This window comes from Gymnodraco acuticeps, unplaced genomic scaffold (assembly GCF_902827175.1).
Source record: "Gymnodraco acuticeps unplaced genomic scaffold, fGymAcu1.1, whole genome shotgun sequence".
NCBI classification, from domain to species: Eukaryota; Metazoa; Chordata; class Actinopteri; order Perciformes; family Bathydraconidae; genus Gymnodraco; species Gymnodraco acuticeps.
This window is the reverse complement of record NW_022990292.1, coordinates 187,347-209,609: the sequence shown is the minus strand read 5'-3', so window position 1 is coordinate 209,609 and position 22,263 is coordinate 187,347. Positions and strand designations below refer to the sequence as shown.

General features: G+C 40.9%; 1 protein-coding gene across 4 annotated transcripts in view; it reads left to right on the top strand.

The window, feature by feature from the left end:
• Positions 1–8,783: 8,783 nt before the first annotated feature.
• bicdl1 (BICD family like cargo adaptor 1) overlaps positions 8,784–22,263 on the top strand; it is a 54,533-nt gene continuing 41,053 nt past the window's right edge. For all 4 annotated transcript variants that reach the window (XR_004569531.1, XM_034221861.1, XM_034221860.1 and 1 more), the window contains exons 1-2: positions 8,784–9,532; positions 19,143–19,358. Coding sequence is in view for 3 of the 4 variants with exons in the window: in XM_034221861.1 (XP_034077752.1) it covers positions 9,158–9,532; positions 19,143–19,358 (591 nt within the window). In the remaining variant the exon portion in view is untranslated. The remainder of the gene's footprint in view (positions 9,533–19,142; positions 19,359–22,263) is intronic.

Here is a 22,263-nt window from a genome sequence, read left to right as displayed (position 1 = left end):
CAATGATCTCACCCAAAAGCTTTACACTAATAAGGATAATGCAGGCTGCTCAATTCACTCAGCTTAACGGTTTATCAATGTGAGAGGGGGGGGGTTTGCATTGATGTGTTTTTAGGAAATCACCCATTAGCCAGTGGGTGTACTGTCAGACGAGCGTTAGTGTTTAAAGCCCCACCAGACTGAGGCCTGTACTACGAAGCCGGTTCAACAGACCCTGGATATGGTAAATGGACTGTACTTGTATGGTGCTTTATCCAGTCTCAAGACCCCTCAAAGCGCTTTACATACTACATGTCGTTCACCCATTCATACAGAGCAGTGTACCTTACTCTAGGACCTAACATTCACACACCGCTGGCCATCGGGAGCAACTCAGGGTTAAGTATCTTGCCCGAGGATACATCGACATGTTGTCTGCATGGGCTGGGGTCGAACCCACAACCTTCTGGTTGAAAGACGACCGCACTCCCTCGCAGCCGCAGTCGCCCTATGTTTGAGTTATCTGGCTTGAAGGTGGGGTATGTAATTTATTTCAGAAACACTTGTTATATTCCATGGAATGCTCTTAACATCCCGATAGAAATGAATATATGAAATGCTTTGACAATAAACACATTAAAAAATATCATCTGTTGAAGCCGTGGCGCTGTAAAAAGCTCGACCAATCATCTGAGCCGGCTAAAGTAACTGGATGGCCTACCTGCCTGTCAGCCTTCCATCTGGGCACAAACTTATCTCGTGCCCTCATTGGTCATGTGCGCGTTCGTGTGTGTTGGAGGAGGGGCTCTGTGAGGAAGTCTGAAGGAAGTGGCAGATTGTTTCCGGCTGTGTATTTTCACATTCTAGCACTGGAGCTGGTTTCTCCAAAAGTACCCCACCTTTAACTAACCCGAAACAAACGCGCTCTCGCTAAGCGGTCCTACGACGCTGGTTATCAACTCGGTAACTCAAGCCAGGGTTTCTCTGTCCGGCTGAGAGCTTGTTCACATGAAAGGGGCGTGGTTAGCAACATTTGACCAATCACAAACATGGACAAGCGTAGCGTCATACTTCCTGAATGAAAAGCCAACTATAATATTAGACAAATATGAAGAAGTTAAACTTTAAACATCTCCGGAGCAGGTTAGCCATTCAGCATAGGTTACCATGGAGATCTACCCCGGTAAGAAGAGAACCAGCGTCGTAGGACCGGAAACCCAGAGTTTACCCTGAAGCATACTTGCCAACCCTCTCGATTTTCGCGGGAGACTCCCGACTTCATTGCCCTCTCCTGGTTTCCTCCCGGGGTTATATTTCTCCCGATTTCTGACTAAATCAGATTTACTCACGACTGTTTCCACTCGGACTTTAATATACAGCTACACCATTGTTTGGTTTCCATGGTAGCACGTCTTTTTAGTAGCGCGCACAACTCAAAGTCTGAGAGGGTGAGGAAGATTGTCACAGAAAACAGAACAAGAATCGACAACTCGACCCTCTGCTCACTCCTGTCCATATGCTCCATCAAGAATGGTGCTACAGGCAGCGCACTTACAACTACAATGAGCATGTTAATGTTAATCTAATACAGCTCCGGCGATCCACTAGCACCCCCCCCCGCGGTGGTTTTGAAAAGCTCCCGATTTCTGAGGTCTCACGGTTGGCAAGTTTGCCCTGAAGTTAGCTCGTTAAGCGAAAATCCGGCTTCGTAGTAGGCCTCTGGAATACCTGCTGCTATTAGATCCCTGTCATCATTGGGTATGTTTAAGCATCATCTCACTTTCAGCTGCTCTGCTCTTGCTCTTGATGAAACTGATCTGAGACACTGCTGTCTATCACATTCTAACTGTACGTGCTTTGTCCTTGTTTGTCATGCTTTGCTTTCTGTTATTTTGTTCATGTATGTCAGTAACACGTTGCTTTTGTCGGGACCCCCTTGAAAAGGAGATGGGGTTTATCCTAATAATTACATTTCTATAGACCCCCCCTGAAGCCTTGGACAGAGCAGCAGCTGTGACCCACTTCCTTTGTGCTTCATCAGCTCAGGAGGCTTTGTTTGTAATCATCAGAGGAGAAGACCCTCCCCCAATATCCTGACCTCATCTGTCCTCCTTCAACACACACACACACACACACACACACACACACACACACACACACACACACACACACACACACACACACACACACACACACGGGAACATACACATTACTGAATATGTAAGGAGCCTTATATTAAACCCCTAACCTTTAACCTTAACTCACACTTACCTAAACATAATCCCAACTCTAATCTATCCTTTCTTTTGTGTGGAGACCCAAATTAGCCTCATGGAGAGTTTATTCTGCTGTATAATATGTATATTCTGTGTTTTCTTGTTCTATTATTATGTACATATTTACTTGTTCCTGAAACGTTCTTGCACCATGAGGTCAATTTCACTAATGTATTACAGTTTGTATGTCTTTTGTATTTTGATGTTAAATGTATTGTTGAAGGAGTCGGGGCTTCGTTGCAAAAAAAAACTCTGTAACTAATGTACATTTCAATTAGCCTCTTGGAGAATGTATTCTGCTGTATAATGTGTATATTCTGTGTTTTCTTGTTCTATTATTATGTACTCTTTATGTATTATTCACTTATCCCTGAAACGTTCTCGCACCATGAGGTCAATTTCACTATTTTAACACAGTTCGTATGTCTTTTTTATTGTTATGTGAAGTTTATTCTATGTTACATTGTTGAAGGAGTCGTGGCTTCGATGCAAAAAAAAGAAAATCTGTAACTAATGTGCATTTCACAATAAAGCCTTTGAACCTCTGGATATTTGAATCTAAAGTAGTTAGAAAGCAGTTCTCAGTTTTGGACACTTCCGATACATACACATTCACATGTTGACCCATAATATATTTGATCGTATAACCCTTTATTGAATTGTGTAGTTGAGTGGTTTAATATGTTAGCTTCTTAGGGCTAGACACTTGATCGCACTACTTCCATATTGAAAATAAACTAACTAAAGAAAATACTTATTGTCGCCTTTAATTTATGCACCAATGCTCAATAATTCTCTTAAAGTAGTTAAAAGGTAGTTTGGGTAGAAGTACACATCCATTAGCAGCTTTTTAGCCACTAAGATACAGTATTTGTTTTATACAACTTGTCAGGGAATAGTTTCGCCCTACATGTTTACCTTTCGCCCTCTGACGCAGCTGACCAACGTTATCTCCCTTAAGGAGGGGCTGCCCTAGCAAGTTGTTGTTGTTACCAGTTTGTGAGCGGGCACCTCTCGGTCAGAGATAGTTATTGCTGTGGGACACCTGGAACACATCCTTCTCGGGGTGTAGATGACCTCGAGCCATAAGTGACAACAAATGTGATTCAGTGTCCTCAGCTGTTTAGTCTATCTATTGAAGAATGTTGATTATTACACTCTGAACGAGTTCAAACCTGGAGCTACAGGAGGGTCTTCAGAATTGATGGTGGCATCTCTACCGTGACATGTCTTGTGAATTCTCCGGCCGAAGCTCCAAATAAACCGTCACGGCCCGTCCACACAGCGGCGTGCGTCGAAGCTTGCCGGCGGGCGTGTTTGAAACTCGACCAACAACCAATCTCATGAAGCTCCCGCCCCTGACACACAAGCAGCGGTTTGATTGGCTAGAGCTTGTACTGGCATATGATTTGATTGGCTGACGCTTCAAAGCTCCGCGTCGCTTCCCGCAATGCAGTTCGGCGAAAAGTGACGTCACCCCATTCAAAGTGAATGGTGAAGCTCTCAACGCACGCCGCTGTGTGGACGGGCCGTGAGTGTTTGCCATCAAAGCTCCAGCTCTCCTCGTGTCTCTCCTGACTCTCCATTGCTTCAGAAGTTTCCCCCACACAACTCATATGGATTTGTCTTGATCCTGAAATCCCTAACATTTGAGTGAAATCCAGCAATTTGATCATAGTAATTTAAATATGTTACTTCTAAGGTCTAGACACTGAAATAAACAACTTGAATAAACGACATGAGTCACAAAGCTTTTTCTAATTAGCCTTTAGCCGATGAATGTCAGCCGGATGGCCTGTGAACACGAAGCATTACTAACCGCTGAGTGTGTGACATTTATCCTGTCATGTGTACAGCTGCCATGGACCAAAACACAGCAATTACTATTAGCAATTCTGGATAAAATGAATAATCTAAATTTGATTCTGTCACATAAATATATGCATAACATGTTCCCAAAAAGAAATACAGTCCACAAAACAAAACAGAATACAGATAAGGTTTAGTAATATCACAATGTAAAAGTTAATTGTACTGCATTATTATTTTACTTAAAGTCAGCATTAAAATGTCTAAAGACAACTGCATTTGTATTTGACTTGAGTGCTTACAATATCCCACCTTTTACTACAATTTCTAAACCTATTTTATATGAATATTGTTTTGAAAATTCAACCGTTTCTTTATTTAAAAGTCTAATTTATTTTCATTACTTTGTGTAGGTCATTATTTCAGTCGAGCTGATTATGTGTATAAACGTTGGAAAATTCTGCAGTTTTCTATTGAAAAAGTAAAATAGAAAAGTATTCTTAAAGAATATTTAAAAAACACTTCACTTATTGGAAAGAGGTTGTCCTACCTGCCGTGAGTTGTCATTTGGAGTCACTGGGTCACATGATATGGAAACTATAGAAAGGAAATAAGACTTTAACAAAAGAAAACTACAGAAATTAATGACAATATTCATATAAAATAGAAAAAGTACCACGATTCTAGAATGAAGATGTGTGTCCTACTCATCTAGTTTAGCAATAAAATACTTTTTGATTTGGCGACATAAGCTTTTGGATGTTTTAGATTTTCCAATACAAAACAACACAGATTTTTTTCATGGTGATCTGGGATGGGCGAATCTGGATAATGAGTACTTTTACTTTTGGTACTTTAAGTAAGCTATATTTTGATGCTAATACTTTTCTACACTCTGGTACTTCTACTTTGACTGGAGTAGGCCTAAAACATATGAATACTTCTACTTTTACTCAAGTTCCGGATCTGAGTACTTCTACTTAACTACAAGATCTGAGTACTTCTACTTTTACTCAAGTACCAGATCTGAGTACTTCTACTTTTACTCAACTACAAGATCTGAGTACTTGTACTTTTACTCAAGTTCCAGATCTGAGTACTTCTACTCAACTACAAGATCTGAGTACTTGTACTCTTACTCAAGTACAACATATGAGTACACATGGTACACCACCCAGGACTAGAGCCAAACTGTCTCAACCCATACACCTTGCAGAACCTCCATAACATGTACAGATTCGATGAAGGACCTTTGAGGCGTAGAACGGAAGAAGAGTAAGTTATTCTTACCTGTAATAAAGTACTACTGTGTTTGATGAAAAACCAAATCATGGTTTGCTATATATGAATGATATGTTACAGGAGCAAAACGGGAGACATGGCGGGCAACCAGTTCCTCCTTTGAGGGCCTGTCAAATTGAGTGGACAGGTCCTTTGGGATGGGGATTGTATTCATCTCCTCCACAAAGAGTGTCCTCGAACACTTCCTCAAACACAAGCCTCATCAGCTCACCCACGTACACTGAAAAATATAGCATTCATATAATCATTTATTATTTTAATTAACTTTTGTTATTTCATGTAACACTTTTCATTGTACATATATAATTCAGTGTGGCTATAATCATTTAAAATGTAAGTTATGTTTGTAATAAAAACAACAATATTTGACAACTTACTGCATGTAGGGTCCTTCTTTACAGGCTTTGTGGTATTCTCCCCTCTTTGATTTTGGATAGGCCACTTCGAAGTTCGAACACATGTTGTCCTGCAGCTGTTGTGGCTTGCTCACGGTCAGCATTCTCATTGTGATGCATGGCTGCTCAACACAACCTAGAGAATAGCTCAATAAAATGAGACTTTGTGTTATGACAGCATTTTGAGTCCCTCCTTTTCCATGTGGTAACTACCACCACCTACTTCATTGCTCTGTTGGTGAATAAGAAATAGGGCATGCATACACTGAAGCATGCATCAACAGCCAGCAAGCCTACAATGATAACACCCAGACAGAGAATCACACCTGAACACGCTGGAAGTCCACAATGGTGTTGCTTCCCAGGTGCATGAGTGTGTAGCTCCCAAGTAGCTTCTTAGGGCTAGATACTTGATCGTACTACCTCCATATTGAAAATAAACGAATATAAGAAAATACTTTACATTGTTCAATGTAATTGTCGCCTTTAATTTATGCACCAACGCTAAATTATTCTCTTAAAGTAGTTAAAAGGTAGTTTGGGTAGTAGTACACATCCATTAGCAACTAATATGCAGTATTTGTTTTATACAACTCATGGATTTGTCTTGATCCTGTAATTCCTAACATTTCTTGAGTGAAATCCAGCTACCTGATGGGCAATTTGATCATAGTAATTTAAATATTAGATACTGGATCCTCCCAGCCTCCACCTCTGGAAATAAACAACTTGTACATGTGTGCTGTACAACTCATGCTAGCTAGCTTAACGGTTAGCATTAAATTAGCTCGCTAACGTTTGAGATAACCGTTAAATAACTGCTACTAACGGTTATCTAGCTAGCATATTACCTGTCTAATTAATTACCTTAAATGTTCTCAACCATTTATTATAAATATATAAAGAGGAGTAACGTTTACCTGAGCAGATAATGAATGGCTCTCCATCCGGGTGGTAAACAAAGGAGAGAGAAGTACTCAGATCCTGTACTTTAGTAAAAGTAGAAGTACTCAGATCCTGTACTTGAGTAAAAGTAGAAGTACTCAGATCTTGTACTTGAGTAAAAGTAGAAGTACTCAGATCCTGTACTTGAGTAAAAGTAGAAGTACTCAGATCCTGTACTTGAGTAAAAGTAGAAGTACTCAGATCTTGTACTTGAGTAAAAGTAGAAGTACTCAGATCCTGTACTTGAGTAAAAGTAGAAGTACTCAGATCTTGTACTTGAGAAAAAGTAGAAGTACTCAGATCTTGTAGTTGAGTAAAAGTAGAAGTACTCAGATCTTGTTATTCAGTAAAAGTAGAAGTACTCAGATCTTGTACTTGAGTAAAAGTAGAAGTACTCAGATTTTGTACTTGAGTAAAAGTAGAAGTACTCAGATCTTGTACTTGAGTAAAAGTAGAAGTACTCAGATTTTGTACTTGAGTAAAAGTAGAAGTACTCAGATCTTGTTATTCAGTAAAAGTAGAAGTACTCAGATCTTGTACTTGAGTAAAAGTAGAAGTACTCAGATCCTGTACTTGAGTAAAAGTAGAAGTACTTAGATCCTGTACTTGAGTAAAAGTAGAAGTACTCAGATATTGTACTTGAGTAAAGTAGAAGTACTCAGATCTTGTACTTGAGTAAAAGTAGAAGTACTCAGATTTTGTACTTGAGTAAAAGTAGAAGTACTCAGATCTTGTACTTGAGTAAAAGTAGAAGTACTCAGATCTTGTTATTCAGTAAAAGTAGAAGTACTCAGATCTTGTACTTGAGTAAAAGTAGAAGTACTCAGATTTTGTACTTGAGTAAAAGTAGAAGTACTCAGATCTTGTACTTGAGTAAAAGTAGAAGTACTCAGATCTTGTACTTGAGTAAAAGTAGAAGTACTCAGATCTTGTACTTGAGTAAAAGTAGAAGTACTCAGATCTTGTTATTCAGTAAAAGTAGAAGTACTCAGATCTTGTACTTGAGTAAAAGGAGAAGTACTCAGATGTTGTACTTGAGTAAAAGTAGAAGTACTCAGATCCTGTACTTAAGTAAAAGTAGAAGTACTCAGATCTTGTACTTGAGTAAAAGTAGAAGTACTCAGATCTTGTTATTCAGTAAAAGTAGAAGTACTCAGATCTTGTACTTGAGTAAAAGTAGAAGTACTCAGATATTGTACTTGAGTAAAAGTAGAAGTACTCGGATCTTGTTATTCAGTAAAAGTAGAAGTACTCAGATCTTGTACTTGAGTAAAATTAGAGGTACTCAGATCTTGTACTTGAGTAAAAGGAGAAGTACTCAGATTTTGTACTTGAGTAAAAGTAGAAGTACCAGAGTGTAGGAATACTCTGTTTCAGTAAAAGTCCTCCATTCAAAATGTTCCTCAAGTAAAAGTAGAAAAGTATTCTCATCAAAATATAGTGAAAGTAGCGACAGTAAAAGTAGTTGTTGTGCAGATTGGTCCATTTCAGAATAATATATATGATATGTTTTATAATGATTGATCATGAAAGTGTTCTCAAAGCTGGTGAAGGTGCAGCTAGTTTGAATGACTTTGTATACTGCAGGGTAGCTGGTGGATTTACTCCAGGTGGAACTAAAGTCTGATTTAACACTTGATTATATTTCACATCATTCATCCACATCTGTAAAGTAACTAAAGGTATTAAATACATGTAGTGGAGTAGAAGTACACCATTTACCTCTGAACTGTAGTGGAGAAGAAGTATGAGGTAGCAAAAAAAAATCCGTCAAAATTGTAGTACAGTACTTCAGTAAATGTACTTAAACCACTTTGAACATGTCTTATTTAATGTAAATGTTAATGCATGTGGTTTTATAACAGGTTGTCCCTGCTTCACTGTTCCTCACGAGAGGTGCTGCATCACTTCCTACATCACCTCTTCACGTGCTCTTTACCGGATGTCACAGATGTGTGTGAGAAGCACCAAAATATGGCGCTATCATTTTCAGCCAATGAGCTGCCCGCTTCTAACAGGTTGCAGCCGACGTCACTGCCGTGGCGGGACCGCGCATCCAGACTAGAGAGCTGTTGTGAGAGCGACGAAGCATCGGGGTCGCGCTCATCTGTTTAGCAAATGTGGTAACAGGCCGATCATCAGTATGTGGGACCCGGGACCCCGAGGAGGGATTGACCCTGAGCGACCGAGGAGGTTCATTCCGGGATAAAGAAACACATTTTAGTCCGGGTAACAACAAGCAGCTCCCCGCAGAGGAGGCGCTGTTTGCTGGGATTCAATCACAGCCTCTGAGTCGCGGCTTAACTACAGGAGACGAGTTTATAATCTGGATCCAGCTCCACTGCACGAATGATGGATGAAATGTCGATTAGCAGCCGGTCCGGGCAGCCTAACCCTGGCAGAGCAGGGGGGGTTCATCCGGAGTGAGATCCCGATTTTCCGCTCCTCCCAATGTCCACTTTCTCCCTGCAGACCGTGGTTTCAGCACCACTGGAGCTGGACAGCGACTGCATGGAACCCCGCGCGGCGGGACCGCACGAGCCCGGCTTCCAGGCTCGCTCTCTGGGGCACGCGGGCTCCGGAGGCCTCGGTATGGCCCTCGAGGAGGAACTGGCCATGCTGACAGGAGACCGGGACGACCAGGAGGAGTTACCCGACCAGGAGACGCCTTCGCCGGGGCAAAACGCAGACCTGCTGTCGCTGTTCCGTCAGAAGGAGAAAGACTTGGTTTTAGCTGCTAAACTCGGCAAAGCACTGCTGGAGAGAAACCAAGACTTGACCAAGCAATATGAGAAAATGCACAAAGATCTCAACGAGAAATTGGAGGTAAACTAAGTTACGAATGTTTGAATGTCCTCAAAATGACATAATCCTTGAGTCAAGTTTGAGCTGTAAACAAACTCCAGAGGGTCACAACAAAAGCTTCTCCACACCTAGCATGATGCTCCTTTTCTAATTGCATTAAATGTGCTATAAGATGGGAACTAGCTGCTAAAGTGTCTCTGTCATTACAGTGACCCACTGCCTAGCTCAAAGTAGCTGCAGCCAGAGGTGGAGGAAGTATTCAGATCCTTTACTTAGTAGTAATTATAGCACACTGTAAAGATAATCTGTAACAAGTAAGAGTCCTGCGTTGAAAATGTTAACTTAAGTAAAAGTAAGAAAGTATAATCAGCTAAATGTACTTTAAGTGTTAAATGTAAAAGTACCCAATGCAAGAAAAACTATAAAGAAACACCTTACAAAATCTATAAGAAAAAATATCTTTAAAATAATGAAATATTTAATAGATACATTTAAAAAAACACTCTAAAAAATGTTTAAAAAACAATATTAGAAGATTATGTAAAAAACGATTAAAATATGTAATAAATACGCATTAAATGTTTTTAAAACACATTTTAAAAACATCCTAAAATATATAAAAAAGTAGGTAAATCAACTGAACTCTTCTTTTATAAATTGTCTAGTTTACTTCATTGCAGTGAAAGTATTGAGCTAGTGCAGTACAGTGTAATAAATAGTACTCGGTACCCTGTGCCGAGAAATCTAAAATAAATGACAAGAAACACAACACTGTTAGGATGTTATCTCTACAGCACTTTTCAACACGAGGCAATTCAAAGTGCTTTACAAAAATGAAAGACATTAAGAGCATTAAGAAATAAACACATTATAAAAAGGCATTTAAAAACAGTCAATAGAGAATAACTGAGGCATTAAATACATTAAAGTTACAGAGCAGGTGAAGATGTTTTATCATGCTTTTATCGAAAGTGTGCTCTCCTTCGGCATCAGATGCTGGTTCGGCAACGCAACGGAGGCACAGAAAAAGTCAGTCAGGAGGGCCGTAACATTGTCCAGTAAATTGACAGGAATCTCATTTGCTAATATAGAATGCTTATATAAGGACAGAGTTTTAAAACTGGCACACAATATTGTGAGTGACCTGAGGCACCCTCTTGCCTCTTACTTTGAACTGTTGCCATCCGGGCGGAGATATCGTGCCCCTTATTTAAAAAAAGAACAGATCGAGGCTGTCTTTCGTCCCACAAGCCATCAAACTCCTGAATAAATGATGGCTAGGACGCACTGTTTACCCAGCTGGTCTGGCCCTGTCCCCCCTATTTCGCAAATGAGGGCCTATAGGCGCCTCGTCATGTCTGCCGATATCTGGTTTTCTTATGTCTGTTTGTTTTTATCTGTGTCTATGTTGTTGTCAGTGACGTATTGTCTTAACTTTTTTAAATGCCTCTGTGATGTGCTGCAACCCATTTTCCCCTTGGGGACAAATAAACGAATACTACTACATACTAGAGCAGTGTGAGATGTGAATAGTTCAATTAAAAGCAGCGGCAAAAAGAAAAGTCTTCAGGCTGGATTTGAAAGTAGTCAGAGTCGCAGCGGACCGGCAGATTTCTGGGAGTTAGTTCCAGATGTTTGGAGCAGAGTAACTGAACGTCTCCAGGTTTAGTTCTGACTCTGGGGACAGGAAGCTGACCGGAAGAGCGGAGAGTATTTTAGTCAATGTATTGAACATGTCAGAAACAAAACATAATAACAATATATATATATTCTTTTTTTCTCACTCATAATAATAACAAAGTACAACAAAAAATAATACAACAACAAATATATAATAATAATTCTCAAATAGTCTCGTCATGTTCAACAAGAAGAAGCTTAAACCGATCTGTTCTCCTCTCTAGCATTTTCCTTATCAATAAGATATTAGGTCATCGTCATCAGCGACGTGTTTGTCTTTTTACAAAACAATCAGAAAGAAATTACTTTTACAATGACAAGAAATAACAAATGGGATTGTACCGGTCCTGTTCAGAACATTCATGATTTGGCTCCTAAATAACCCTTTCAGTTTAGATGGACTTGTACAGTATTTCAGTGCATCACAGTCATCCACAGACTAACACCTGTATTTAGCAGGTGATCGGAAACGTATAGTGGCCCTAAACCATTCAATGCTTTATAAACCAGCAGCAGTATTTTGAAGTCTCTGACGGACAGGAAGCCAGTGTAAAGACTTCAGAACTGGAGTGAGTCATGTGAAGGTAAACTTCTGTTGTTGCAATGTTGAGGTAGAATGAAGGAGTCTGGAACGTCGATTAGCCAAAGCACTGAGAGTTTATTGATCACAGTACATTAATTACATACGGCCGGGAGATCATCTCAGTTTCACACTGTCCTGTGCTCCACCAAGATAATCTCTGAACCAAAGCCACAAAACATCGCTGCTACACGAGGAGAGGCCGGCCCACAGAAAGCCCGCGTTTACCTAATCAATAGCCGATGGGAGACAATGAACTACTTGTCTCAAAGAGATCCAGACAAGCCTCAACCCTCCCCCACGGATATAGGAGAAGCGTTTGACCTGTGACCTCAACTTACAGAGGAGTCCTTGAGTGACTACAAGCAGATGTTTGCAGTATCACAGATTCTAAGAAACAATAAGAAGCTCTATAAACAGATCAGATTAAAATATTCTCTTACAAGTCAGAGAGGACTCGAGCAGCAGCGTTTTCTAATCGGAGTTAGCCGATGCAGCTTTCTAATAGATGCTTCAGTGAGACCTGTAAAGACGTCATTACAGTAGTCCAGTCTACTGCAGATACAAGCATGGACAAGTGTTCCAAAGGAAACAGTATATCTTTGCATTGTACCAGAGTAGAAGTATCTCAAACGTGCACCTAGTACAGTACTTAGTTACATGCCGCCCCTGTGTGTGTGCAGTGCAATGACTGCAGTACAGATGAGCTTTTGTTGTTGTTGTTTTTAGAAATCCTTCACACACAGCAACACGTGGCGTGAGAAAAACACAAAGACTAATCCTGAGTGTGCAGGATACATCTGCTCAGCTCTGTGATCCAGATCCTCCTCCTGCTGCAGGAATGACCACCTGCCTCTTAATATCAAATCTAATATCAAACTCCTCTTATTGGTGCTGTTGATGCTCTCACTGTGGTGTGTGAGTGTGTTCATGCATTCAGACACATGCATACATAAAAACAAGTATCAATAATCAATAGTAAATGGATATTTTATAATAAGTTTAATGTGTTTTCTCTTTATTATTTGTATTTTGCACAAGCTGAGAGACAATCAAATGTTTATTCTGATTACATTATATTATAATGTTGTAGACACTTTATTTAGTGTTTGTTAATAATCACCCATTTATTTTTCAAATCATCTATAAATTATTTACAGGACGAAAAATCAATAATCCATTTGTGGTAAAGTCTTCGCTTTCTAGTGTTTATTACCGATAGTCTTTAAGATCATGTGGATAGGAGGTAACCACACAATTAAACATTAACAGACCAAATATCTGATATTCCATGTTATTATGGGCACTAAATTATTAAAATGACAAATTATAACATTTCATTGTTTGTTTACAGTCAAATTACTAATAACTACAGTTTAATGAATTATCAATTAACTTTTTTTTAATGATGGTTATAATAAACTAATGTGTTGTAGTGTCTCTACTTTAAAGAGTCCTCTCCTGCTGATGTTCAGGTGTATATCAGTATGTAGTGTCTCTACTTTAAAGAGTCATCTCCTGCTGATGTTCAGGTGTATATCAGTATGTAGTGTCTCTACTTTAAAGAGTCCTCTCCTGCTGATGTTCAGGTGTATATCAGTATGTAGTGTCTCTACTTTAAAGAGTCATCTCCTGCTGATGTTCAGGTGTATATCAGTATGTAGTGTCTCTACTTTAAAGAGTCCTCTCCTCCTGATGTTCAGGTGTATATCAGTATGTAGTGTCTCTACTTTAAAGAGTCCTCTCCTGCTGATGTCCAGGTGTATATCAGTATGTAGTGTCTCTACTTTAAAGAGTCCTCTCCTGCTGATGTCCAGGTGTATATCAGTATGTAGTGTCTCTACTTTAAAGAGTCCTCTCCTGCTGATGTGCAGGTGTATATCAGTATGTAGTGTCTCTACTTTAAAGAGTCCTCTCCTGCTGATGTTCAGGTGTATATCAGTATGTAGTGTCTCTACTTTAAAGAGTCATCTCCTGCTGATGTTCAGGTGTATATCAGTATGTAGTGTCTCTACTTTAAAGAGTCATCTCCTGCTGATGTTCAGGTGCATATCAGTATGTAGTGTCTCTACTTTAAAGAGTCCTCTCCTCCTGATGTTCAGGTGTATATCAGTATGTAGTGTCTCTACTTTAAAGAGTCCTCTCCTGCTGATGTCCAGGTGTATATCAGTATGTAGTGTCTCTACTTTAAAGAGTCCTCTCCTGCTGATGTTCAGGTGTATATCAGTATGTAGTGTCTCTACTTTAAAGAGTCCTCTCCTGCTGATGTTCAGGTGTATATCAGTATGTAGTGTCTCTACTTTAAAGAGTCCTCTCCTGCTGATGTTCAGGTGTATATCAGTATATAGTGTCTCTACTTTAAAGAGTCCTCTCCTGCTGATGTTCAGGTGTATATCAGTACGTAGTGTCTCTACTTAAAGAGTCCTCTCCTGCTGATGTTCAGGTGTATATCAGTATGTAGTGTCTCTACTTTTAAAGAGTCCTCTCCTGCTGATGTTCAGGTGTATATCAGTATGTAGTGACTCTACTTTAAAGAGTCCTCTCCTGCTGATGTCCAGGTGTATATCAGTATGTAGTGTCTCTACTTTAAAGAGTCCTCTCCTGCTGATGTTTCAGGTGTATATCAGTATGTAGTGTCTCTACTTTAAAGAGTCCTCTCCTGCTGATGTTCAGGTGTATATCAGTATGTAGTGTCTCTACTTTAAAGAGTCCTCTCCTGCTGATGTTCAGGTATATATCAGTATGTAGTGTCTCTACTTTAAAGAGTCCTCTCCTGCTGATGTTCAGGTGTATATCAGTATGTAGTGTCTCTACTTTAAAGAGTCCTCTCCTGCTGATGTTCAGGTGTATATCAGTATGTAGTGTCTCTACTTTAAAGAGTCCTCTCCTGCTGATGTTCAGGTGTATATCAGTATGTAGTGTCTCTACTTTAAAGAGTCCTCTCCTGCTGATGTTCAGGTGTATATCAGTATGTAGTGTCTCTACTTTAAAGAGTCCTCTCCTGCTGATGTTCAGGTGTATATCAGTGTGTAGTGCCTCTACTTTAAAGAGTCCTCTCCTGCTGATGTTCAAGTGTATATCAGTGTGTAGTGCCTCTACTTTAAAGAGTCCTCTCCTGCTGATGTTACATTACATTACATTACATTGCATTTAGCTGACGCTTTTATCCAAAGCGACTTACAATAAGTACATTCGACCAGGAAGACACAACCTTGAAGAAAACAGAATCATATAAGTACATCAGGTTTCATAGAGCCAAACATTTCAAGTGCTACTCAACTGGCTTTAGGTAAGCCAGTCCTTTATTAGTATAAAAGTGCTTCGTTAATAGTTCTATCGCTCGAAGTGGAGTCGAAAGAGATGAGTTTTCAGTTTGCGCCGGAAGATGTGCAAGCTATCTGCCGTCCTGATGTCAATGGGGAGCTCATTCCACCATCTTGGAGCCAGGACAGCAAACCCACGTGTTTTCGCCGATGGGAACTTGGGTCCCCCTCGCAGTGCGGGCGCAACGAGTCGTTTGGCTGATGCAGAGCGTAGTGCACGCGCTGGGGTGTACGGATTAACCATGTCCTGGATGTAGGAAGGGCCAGATCCATTCGCAGCATGGTAAGCAAGTACCAGTGTCTTGAAGTGGATTCTAGCAGTTACCGGAAGCCAGTGAAGGGAGCGGAGGAGTGGTGTGGGAGAATTTAGGAAGGTTGAAAACCAGACGAGCCGCTGCATTCTGGATGAGCTGCAGAGGTCGGATGGCACATGCAGGTAGACCAGCCAGGAGGGAGTTGCAGTAGTCTAGGCGTGAGATGACGAGAGCCTGGACCAGAACCTGAGTCGCTTTCTGAGTCAGCTGGGGACGTATCCTCCTGATGTTGTAAAGCGTGTATCTGCAGCAGCGGGTTGTAGCAGCTATGTTTGCAGTGAAGGACAGGTTGTTATCTAGGGTCACACCCAGATTCCTTGCAGTCTGAGTCGGGGAAACAACTGAGGTGCCGATGTTGATTGTCAGGTCAAGAGTTGGACAATCTTTTCCCGGGAGGAAGAGCAGCTCAGTCTTGTCAAGGTTGAGCTTGAGGTGGTGAGCAGACATCCACTGAGAGATGTCAGCTAGACAAGCAGAGATGCGTGCGACGACCTGGGTCTCTGAGCGGGGAAAGGACAGAATTAATTGGGTGTCATCAGCGTAGCAGTGGGTAAGAAAAACCATGGCGGGCTAATGACTGATCCGAGCGAGTTTGTGTACAGGGAGAAGAGGAGGGGACCAAGAACGGAGCCCTGAGGGACCCCCGTAGTTAATTGACAAGGGTCGGACTCAGACCCTCTCCAAGTCACCCTGTAGGTACGGTCTTTCAGGTATGAGGTGAGGAGGGAAAGTGCAGAGCCTGAAACTCCAAGTTTTTGGAGAGTGCGAAGGAGGATCTGATGATTCACCGTGTCGAATGCAGCAGACAGGTCCAACAGGATGATGACAGAGGAGAGGGATGCAGTTTTGGCAGTGTGCAGTTCCTCCGTGACAGCAAGGAGAGCAGTTTCTGTGGAGTGACCTGCCTTGAAACCAGACTGGTGCGGATCCAGAAGGTTGTTCTGATTGAGATAACAGGAGAGTTGTTTAAAGACAGCGCGTTCAAGTGATTTAGACAGGAACGGGAGGAGAGAGACAGGCCTGTAGTTTATAACATCTGACGGGTTGAGAGTGGGTTTCTTTAGGAGAGGGTTTACTCTTGCCTCCTTGAGACTGTTTGGAAAGTGACCAGAAGTTAGAGAAGTGTTGATGAAATGGGTGAGAAACGGTAGAATATCAGGAGCGATAGTCTGAAGGAGGTTTGAAGGGATAGGGTCCAGAGGACAGGTGGTAGGGCGGGCAGAGGTAATGAGGGTAAGAACCTCACTTGGAGAGAGAGGGGAAAAGGAGGTTAGTGTGTTGGTGGAAGGAAGGTCTGATGACCCAGCGGTGAGTAAAGGTGAGTCAGAAAAAGAAGAGCGAATATCATTAACCTTTTTTTCAAAGTGGGTAACAAAGTCGCTTGACAGAAGTGAGGAGGGGGGAGGAGCTTTTGGAGGGTCCAAGAGGGTGGAGAAGATGGAAAATAGTTTTTTAGGATTGGAATAGGAAGATTGGATCTTATCTTGAAAGAAAGTGCTTTTTGCCTGAGAGATCGAAGCAGAGAAAGAGGAGAGGAGAGCTTGATAGGTTAGGAGGTCGTATGTTCAGGTGTATATCAGTATGTAGTGTCTCTACTTTAAAGAGTCCTCTCCTGCTGATGTTCAGGTGTATATCAGTATGTAGTGTCTCTACTTTAAAGAGTCCTCTCCTGCTGATGTTCAGGTGTATATCAGTATGTAGTGTCTCTACTTTAAAGAGTCCTCTCCTGCTGATGTTCAGGTGTATATCAGTATGTCGTGTCTCTACTTTAAAGAGTCCTCTCCTGCTGATGTTCAGGTGTATATCAGTATGTAGTGTCTCTACTTTAAAGAGTCATCTCCTGCTGATGTTCAGGTGTATATCAGTATGTAGTGTCTCTACTTTAAAGAGTCCTCTCCTGCTGATGTTCAGGTGTATATCAGTATGTAGTGTCTCTACTTTAAAGAGTCCTCTCCTGCTGATGTTCAGGTGTATATCAGTATGTAGTGTCTCTACTTTAAAGAGTCCTCTCCTGCTGATGTTCAGGTGTATATCAGTATGTAGTGTCTCTACTTTAAAGAGTCCTCTCCTGCTGATGTTCAGGTGTATATCAGTATGTAGTGTCTCTACTTTAAAGAGTCCTCTCCTGCTGATGTTCAGGTGTATATCAGCATGTAGTGTCTCTACTTTAAAGAGTCCTCTCTTGCTGATGTTCAGGTATATATCAGTATGTAGTGTCTCTACTTTAAAGAGTCCTCTCCTGCTGATGTTCAGGTGTATATCAGTATGTAGTGTCTCTACTTTAAAGAGTCCTCTCCTGCTGATGTTCAGTGTGTATATCAGTATGTAGTGTCTCTACTTTAAAGAGTCCTCTCCTGCTGATGTTCAGGTGTATATCAGTATGTAGTGTCTCTACTTTAAAGAGTCCTCTCCTGCTGATGTTCAGGTGTATATCAGTATGTAGTGTCTCTACTTTAAAGAGTCCTCTCCTGCTGATGTTCAGGTGTATATCAGTATGTAGTGTCTCTACTTTAAAGAGTCCTCTCCTGCTGATGATCAGGTGTATATCAGTATGTAGTGTCTCTACTTTAAAGAGTCCTCTCCTGCTGATGTTCAGGTGTATATCAGTATGTAGTGTCTCTACTTTAAAGAGTCCTCTCCTGCTGATGTTCAGGTGTATATCAGTATGTAGTGTCTCTACTTTAAAGAGTCCTCTCCTGCTGATGTTCAGGTGTATATCAGTATGTAGTGTCTCTACTTTAAAAGAGTCCTCTCCTGCTGATGTTCAGGTGTATATCAGTATGTAGTGTCTCTACTTTAAAGAGTCCTCTCCTGCTGATGATCAGGTGTATATCAGTATGTAGTGTCTCTACTTTAAAGAGTCCTCTCCTGCTGATGTTCAGGTGTATATCAGTATGTAGTGTCTCTACTTTAAAGAGTCCTCTCCTGCTGATGTTCAGGTGTATATCAGTATGTAGTGTCTCTACTTTAAAGAGTCCTCTCCTGCTGATGTTCAGGTGTATATCAGTATGTAGTGTCTCTACTTTAAAAGAGTCCTCTCCTGCTGATGTTCAGGTGTATATCAGTATGTAGTGTCTCTACTTTAAAGAGTCCTCTCAGGTCCTAACTAACTACAGGAAAGGGAAAACCCAAAAAGCATGATATGACATCTTTAAAGATTTTATTGGAGCGTGTTTCTGTAGATTTAGGTAAAAACTGTAAATCAGGGGAGTCCAAACCGCGGCCCATTTTGAATCGGCCCTCAGCAAATTCAAAAAGTATAATGGAGTACGGCCCACGAATGAAACTTGTGCGAGTCTTATATTGTACTTTTTAAATAGAAATGTAAACATATATCGCACAGTAGTATTCATGTGTTAATAAAATCACTTTTCAAATACATTCAGTCAATTCAAGTTGGAAACATTTTCTGACATATCTTAGTTGATAAGAAAAAAGCCCTGTAACTTATTTACAAGCTTGAAATACACCCTTCCTATTCCTCCTTATCATCATCAATCTGAGGCTTCTGTTTTAAGGGATGAGCTGGTAACACTCACAAACATCCTTTACCTACTTTGGATTGATTTGGCTAACTTATAACTGAACTTATGAAGCAGTATACTTCTAGTGAGCGGCCCAGCCCTTCGTATATTTGTCTCTATGTGGCCCTCTGTGAAAAAAGTTTGGACACCGCTGATGTAAATCAATAAAAGGTTTAATCATACACCTTTTCTCCCGTTGTCTTCATGCAGCACTTGGAGCAGGAGAAGCACGAGCTGCGCCGGCGTCTGGAGCGTCGGGAGGGCGAGTGGGAGGGCGGCGTGGCCGAGCTGGAGGCCGACGTGCAGCAGCTACAGGGAGAACTGGATCAGAACCAGCTGCAGCTGAGGGAGGCCGAGAGGGACAAGAGCACGGCCATCAGAGAGCTGTCCAATCAGAACCACCGGCTGCTGGAGCAACTCAGCAGGGTGAGAGAGTGTGTGTGTGTGTGTGTGTGTGTGTGTGTGTGTGTGTGTGTGTGTGTGTGTGTGTGTGTGTGTGTGTGTGTGTGTGTGTGTGTGTGTGTGTGTGTGTGTGTGTGTGTGTGACGTGAGTCAACGTTTTAGCACTTCCTGTTCCCTTGTTTATATATATCTTTTAAATTAATTGAAATCATGCAAACAAAATGTAGTCCTTTAAGATACGTTAACTATTTACGTGTTCTTATTGCATTTACAATTTATAATTAACAAAAGTGGGGTTGATTTTTTTTAAGCACTTTCTGCATAGGGTGCTTTTAAATGTAATACTTAAACTTTATTCTACACATTGATTGAAATAAGCCAACATCTATATCTTGGTGTGTATTAGAGCAGTGGTTCTCAACTGGTCACGCCTCGGGACCCACTTTTTCCTTTGTCAGTAAATCGCAACCCAACATTTTTGAACCACTCAAATCTATTCAACAAAATATCGTGCTGTAATTTATACGCTTTTTAGCATATATTAATTAAAGTAAAGTGCAGTGCATAAATCCCTTATATCCCTTCACAGAACTAAAGTATGCTTTTAAATAAGGTTTAATGAGATGATGGAATTAAAGCTGAACTATATAACATGAAAAGGCACACGTGCTGAAAACCCAACCCCAGCTGGGGGTCTGGGGGGATTCTCCCCCAGGAGATCTTTAGAAATACTAACATATAAACTACCCATTCTGGTAGACTCAGAGACGAAAATAAATAAATCTATTACTACCCGACATATTAATAATATTTACTGCCATTCATTTCACTTTGTTCTGACAGCTGAGCTTGTCTGTGTGCATTGTGGGTAGGGTAGATAGCCCCCATTGTTCTGTGACCTGTCAATCATCAAACCGGGGGTCATATTTCATTATGTGTTCATTGTTATCTGAAGTTGTACCCATGGATGTATAAAGAATAGTTGTACCGCTAAGTTATTCTCCGTGGGGACTTCCGGCACAATCTTGATTCTGATTGGCCAGAAGACTCGAAAAAACATCAGCAAAGATGTTTTATTGAGAAGATGATCACTACGTGACAGAAGTTTTCAAAAGCGTTTATGGTCTCCGGTACTTCCAGTCAAACGCACACTGCATGCACAGCGTTAGAAAATCGGGCCTTCAAAATAAAAGTTTGACTTTGATGAGCTTCAGTCCAGGGAGGAATCAACTGTAGCTACAGACGCTAGCACTTTTAGCCTCTTTAGCCCAATCTCAGTTCCTCAGTACAGCCTCCAGTCGCTCTGCCAGCTCTGAGCGCTGCGTTATGTATTTAGGATTGAATATCCGGACATTTTCTGCTCTGCCTGTCACAATACCTGCACTCAAATTACCTGCCAATATGCAGAGTGCTGTTGCATAAGTGTGCCGTCTGATCATTCTGCAATCTGCATTATTCAACATAAAAACCCTGAAAGTCTACTTTTATAATGATGAGTTCAGTTAAGAGAGGCAGGCTGAAGGAGGATGACACACACACACACACACACACACACGGTGCAAAGTTGCTTAAAGCAGCATTAAGACCATGTGACACGGTGACTCAAAGCCCAGAGTAATGCTGCAGGGATGACGTGTTTTTGTAGTGCAACCCTGAAGGCAGCATCTCTCTGGTTCCTTCCTCAAAAAGATACTGGGAATTTCCTCTTTAAAGTAGAGACACTACATACTGATATACACCTGAACATCAGCAGGAGAGGACTCTTTAAAGTAGAGACACTACATACTGATATACACCTGAACATCAGCAGGAGAGGACTCTTTAAAGTAGAGACACTACATACTGATATACACCTGAACATCAGCTGGAGAGGACTCTTTAAAGTAGAGACACTACATACTGATATACACCTGAACATCAGCAGGAGAGGACTCTTTAAAGTAGAGACACTACATACTGATATACACCTGAACATCAGCAGGAGATGACTCTTTAAAGTAGAGACACTACATACTGATATACACCTGAACATCAGCTGGAGAGGACTCTTTAAAGTAGAGACACTACATACTGATATACACCTGAACATCAGCAGGAGAGGACTCTTTAAAGTAGAGACACTACATACTGATATACACCTGAACATCAGCAGGAAAGGACTCTTTAAAGTAGAGACACTACATACTGATACACACCTGAACATCAGCAGGAGAGGACTCTTTAAAGTAGAGACACTAAATACTGATATACACCTGAATATCAGCAGGAGAGGACTCTTTAAAGTAGAGACACTACATACTGATATACACCTGAACATCAGCTGGAGAGGACTCTTTAAAGTAGAGACACTACATACTGATATACACCTGAACATCAGCTGGAGAGGACTCTTTAAAGTAGAGACACTACATACTGATATACACCTGAACATCAGCTGGAGAGGACTCTTTAAAGTAGAGGCACTACATACTGATATACACCTGGACATCAGCTGGAGACGACTCTTTAAAGTAGAGACACTGCATACTGATATACACCTGAACATCAGCAGGAGAGGACTCTTTAAAGTAGAGACACTACATACTGATATACACCTGAACATCAGCAGGAGAGGACTCTTTAAAGTAGAGACACTACATACTGATATACACCTGAACATCAGCTGGAGAGGACTCTTTAAAGTAGAGACACTACCTACTGATATACACCTGAACATCAGCTGGAGAGGACTCTTTAAAGTAGAGACACTACATACTGATATACACCTGAACATCAGCAGGAGAGGACTCTTTAAAGTAGAGACACTACATACTGATATACACCTGAACATCAGCTGGAGAGGACTCTTTAAAGTAGAGACACTGCATACTGATATACACCTGAACATCAGCTGGAGAGGACTCTTTAAAGTAGAGACACTACATACTGA